Source organism: Eucyclogobius newberryi, unplaced genomic scaffold (assembly GCF_026437365.1).
Source record: "Eucyclogobius newberryi isolate DKJ021-1_F unplaced genomic scaffold, fEucNew1.0.hap1 SCAF_16, whole genome shotgun sequence".
In the NCBI taxonomy this organism is placed as follows: Eukaryota; Metazoa; Chordata; class Actinopteri; order Gobiiformes; family Gobiidae; genus Eucyclogobius; species Eucyclogobius newberryi.
Window position 1 is genome coordinate 24787836 of NW_027315790.1, and position 5001 is coordinate 24792836.

A 5001-nucleotide genomic window follows, 5' to 3' on the forward strand; every position below is an offset into this window, starting at 1 on the left:
TGTGTGTGCATGGTCTCATCATCTGAACTATTTTACGATCACATCTTTATGACACGAAGAGTTGCACAACATTATTACCCAGTGTACTTCAGACCACAGTATTACACCTGAGACAAGACCCCATGAAATGAAAATGCTTTAATATTAGAGCACATTTCACTAAGAAACACTTATGTATTAATACAGCAAGTGACTGAACTGAAATAAAATCAGGCGACAGAACATGTCTCGCAATGAAACTGATGTTGTTTTAAATTCATGTTACACTTACAATCTCTCACAAATTCAAGTCATATTTTCTAAAAGTGACTTGATACTGTATACACAGTGTAAAATGTTGGAATAAAATCCCATAATCTGCCACAAACAATCCAAAGATATCCAAGATTTATTTACGACACAGAACTGCAACTAAAGATTTGACCTGATCTACAACTGCAGTACCAAAAACAACCTGTGAGAGGCAGCAATGCACCAGGCGGTGTCTAGCCTGACTTGAACAACGCACAAGAAGAAGATGACGTATAATGCCTGCGCCACACACACACGCGCTGTGCTTGTTTTTACAGAATGGCAACAGTTCAAGTTAGCGAGGCTGAAAAAGTCTATATTTTGCACGGAATAAGGGTAATATTCAGCGATTGTATTTATGTATTTGATTCCTCTTTGAATAAATATTTTAAAGTAATGCGCGTGTTATTCTTGTTATGACGCTGCAGTTTGATTGTTTTTAGGATGACTTGAGGGTGGATGGAAGAGGATGTGAAGACTACAGACACATGGAAATAGAAACTGATGTTGTTTCCAATACAGATGGATCTGCCAAAGTCACGCTGGTAAAACAGGACGATATTCAGATGGCCACTAAAAATCAGATCCAACAATTAGATCCAATTTTTGCTGCGTTCACATGTCAAAGAGAATGTGAAACATTTGTTCGTTAATTGATAGATTTTTAGAGTAACTTGACACCATGTCGTTGACATCATGTTGTTGACATTAGTTTAAACAAATTTTCCTGGTTCAAACCTGCACAGGCTGCAGACCTCCATCTAGTTTCCTGACTTTTTGACTTTTTACTCTGTAAAAGCAATTTAGTAATAGTTATATAAATTAATCAAATACATAATTTAGTAATGGTAGAAGTATTTAATCTTATTTAGTTCACTGCTTTCAACGAGGGACTTGTGGATGGAGGCAAGTCTCGTGAGGGTCCTCCTGGAGAGGTCCACAGCCAGATGCCTCAACAAATCAGATTGTAAACATTTACAACTCTAAATCTGATAATGATCACATTTTTATGTGCATGTAACCATAGCCAGTGTCTTCTAGTCTAGCATTATCAAATAAATCACAAAATCACAATACAAAGTAATGTACTTTTTGTGTTCACACCAGGGACACACAGCAGTTCTCGTTGGGGTCAAGGCAGAAATAGGAAAACCACGGCCCATGTTTTCAAACGAAGGATATCTGGAGTTCTTTGTTGACTGGTAAGTTTCAAAATTAGAGTATAAATAATACATTTAAATGAATATAGCCAGAGAATTGCAACAGTATGAAACGATGACAATGAGAACGTTGTGGTGAAACCCTCATCTACTACCTCTGTGTACATATAGACCGTTTCATATATGCTTCTTGACCGTCTCCGCTGTCCTCAGTTCGGCTAACGCGACCCCTGAGTTCGAGGGCAGAGGAGGCGAAGAGCTGGGCACTGAACTAAGCAACACTCTGTACAAAGTGTTCAACAACAAAAACAGTGTGAATCTGAAGAGTCTGTGCATCCTCAAAGGAGAGCACTGCTGGGTCCTCTACGTCGATGTTCTGGTGAGATGCTGGAGAGCTTTTTGCCTTCTATGAATTCCATGTCTCCAGAACTTAACCATAACCTTTTCTTTGCTTTTGGGCCACTCTGTCTAGTCTTTTTCAAAAGTTAGAAGCCAATTGGGGATTTAACTTGTCATAAATGCTTGCATTGTTATGGCGTATAAAGCCCAGTGTTTCTGTGTGATGGTTAATTTTACACGACAATGTTTTTCAGCTTTTGCAATGTGATGGAAACCTGTATGACGCAATTTCAGTAGCAATCAAGGCAGCGCTCTTCAACACCAAGTAAGTTTGATAGCTACTGGATAAATGTGTTTGTTGACTCCTTTACATTTAGGTTAGCGGTTACCTTTTTATGGTGCAGAAGCACACCACCCACTAAAATGTGATCATATTACTCCATATATATAATCATATTGGGAAAAATGATGTGTAATTGATGTCAATGTCACTGTGTCTGGCTCTTTGAATTTTACAATAGTGGTTGTTTTTGAGCCTTTTCTGGTTAAGAAGTTTGTGCATTTATTACATCAGATAAGTGAGTGAGTTGGTGAACACAAATTGGCTTAGAGCACAACACCGTCTGCTAGCTCAGTTAGCTATCAGTTAGATGTTCTGGTTCATGTGATGGTGAACCAAAGACAAATTTCCACTATAGAAAATAAAGTTAAAATGAATAAATACTGTAAGATCAGGCAGTGAAAAAGCTCATTGTGTGGATGATGGTCTAAATACTTAAAAAAACAGGTTGTTGAGGACTTTTCACCATTCAAAAGATATATATATATTTATTTATTTTTGTAATTTTTAATAGTTAATTACAATGGAAATGGTGCTAGATTTTCATCACTCTGCAACTCATGGATAAAGGGGTTATTTTGGGGCCTGAGAAGTTTGGGAACCCCTGCACTAGTTGACAATCAGGGGCCTAGCTAATATCCAGTCATGCTTTCATTGTTTCTCTCTCTTCATTGTTCTTGTAGGATCCCAAAAGTACACATATCTTCAGATGAAGAAGGAAGCAAAGAGATTGAGCTTTCAGATGATCCTTACGACTGCATGAGGCTCGATGTAGAAAACGTTCCATGCATCGTGACTTTGTGCAAGGTAAGTACATTTTTTGCAACTTTTCAACTCAACAATTATTCTCAAAATATCCTCTCAAAGCCGCTTACTCTGTTTTTAACAATCATGTTCTGAAATAAACTCGCGTCATAGAATTTTCAGTGAGCCTAATGTTAAACTAATGGAGATTCTAAGATGCTAATGAGTAAACTTCTTCTTCTAACACTGTAAATTGATAAATGTATTTAATAGTAGTGGCTCAGCCGTTTATTTGGTTGTTCCATAGCTTTTTTGTTTACTTTTTTTTACATTGTTTTGGATAATGTATCTCTAAGGACATTTAGCACACCAGCAACAATCATGGAGGATTGCCATTGTAATGCCATTGTAATGCCATTGTAATGCCATGGTTGTTTTGGACATTCCATTCAGAGTTATTTAAATAATGAATAAAACAATATATTCAAAATATAACTACATAATAAACAGATTTCATGAGTTTTAGCTTATTGTTTTATACAACATTCTGAGGACCTTTTCCTATTCAAAAAATACAATAATCAGTTTTAAATTGTTGATTGCTATGGCAACGATCTTGGCTTCTCATCATTCTGAAACCCCTGGATACAAAAATCATGCATATCAGTTAATATTTAAATCTTCTTTCAACTGTTAATTCTCCTGGACATGTTTAAAATTTGCACTGCGAATAACACAAATCACAAATTTAATCTGAAATTCACAAATACATGTTCGTCCCAGATTCTTGCAGCCCTAAATGGTATTAAATAACTTTCCTTTAGCGTATTTGTTGTGCCGTTTGTTGACAGGTGGGGCACAGACACGTGGTGGATGCGACGCTGCAGGAGAAGGCGTGCTCCGTGGCCAGCCTCCTTATCGCCGTGACACAAAAGGGCACCGTAAGCTGCCTGAGGAAAGTCGGAGGAGGGAGCTTGGACCCGGAGTCTGTGTTCGAGATGACAGAGGTGAGACCGGCCATGTGTTCTCCACCACAGCAGCTGAATAATTAGCACAGGGTCAGTGGTGAAGAGGTAGTTTAAAACAGAAATGTGACATTAGATGAATTTTGGTCCAGTAGTTGCTGTGGAAATTTCATATGAGACGTGATGCCATCAGTTACAAGGAAGTAAAATTCTAAACTTAAAAAAAACATATACAATTTGTATAAAATGTGTATACGTGTTTTTGTTTTTTTAGTTTGTTACTAAATTCTAAATATATTTATTATAACTGCATTTTAGTTCAATGAGTGGTCCAACCGGTCTTGGGCACATTTAAGTTTCTTTAAGGTTTTTGCCAACTTTGCATCTACCCTACCTCCTTATACTGACTGCTGACGTGCATTAATGACCCTATTGTGAACATTTCTTGAATTGTCCGTCTCTTTCTCCAGACAGGAAAGCGTGTTGGAAAAGCCCTTCACGCTCCACTCATGAATCTTCTGCAGCAAGAAGAGAAATTGGGCAAGTCGAGACAAAAAGTGGGATTCCTTGGATAGAACATCCGTTGTTGCACTTTTCTTATTTTTCTAATAAAATTCAAAATACATTGGCTTTGAAATGTACATTATTGTCTGATTGCATCCAAATGGAGTGTGAAATTGTTGTTGTTGTTGTTGTTGTTTTATGGCGGTTGGCATCCAAGTGTTGCATTACCGCCAGACTGAAATTGTTATGTGAAGCTGAGAAGCCAGTAACGTGTGGAGTTTTAGGAGCAACCCTAACCCTTGGCCAGTAAGGATGTCACGATTATTAGGTTAATTGAGAAATGTGATTATTTAGGTCACAATATAATTGTGAGAACCAAACAATAATAATCGTGACAATTTTAGAAGTTTAACTAAGCCTCAATCTATAGACCAAAAAATAGACCTAAATGTAAATCATTTATAATTGGGCCGTTTAATTTTGCTGTTCACAAAATTGAGGGAATAGTAACATGTTGAGTAACACGGAAATGAAAGAAAATTAAAAGATTCCTCTATTGTTTGGTCACAGTCACAATCTTTGGACATGTGACATAGGTAGAGGTAATTCCACAGGTTACCTTGCAACCATACTGTAAACAATGTAATGTTGCATCCTG

The 5001-nt window shown here is 37.3% G+C and overlaps 1 protein-coding gene across 1 annotated transcript; it reads left to right on the forward strand.

Annotated features, from left to right (window-relative positions):
- Positions 1 to 517: 517 nt before the first annotated feature.
- LOC140361462 (exosome complex component RRP42-like) lies at positions 518 to 4464 on the forward strand. The gene is made up of 8 exons (XM_072447173.1): positions 518 to 627; positions 735 to 836; positions 1399 to 1493; positions 1665 to 1830; positions 2045 to 2115; positions 2814 to 2937; positions 3726 to 3881; positions 4310 to 4464. The coding sequence occupies exons 1-8, from the start codon at positions 571 to 573 to the stop codon at positions 4412 to 4414; spliced, it is 876 nt and encodes a 291-aa protein (XP_072303274.1). The 5' UTR covers positions 518 to 570; the 3' UTR covers positions 4415 to 4464.
- Positions 4465 to 5001: the final 537 nt, after the last annotated feature.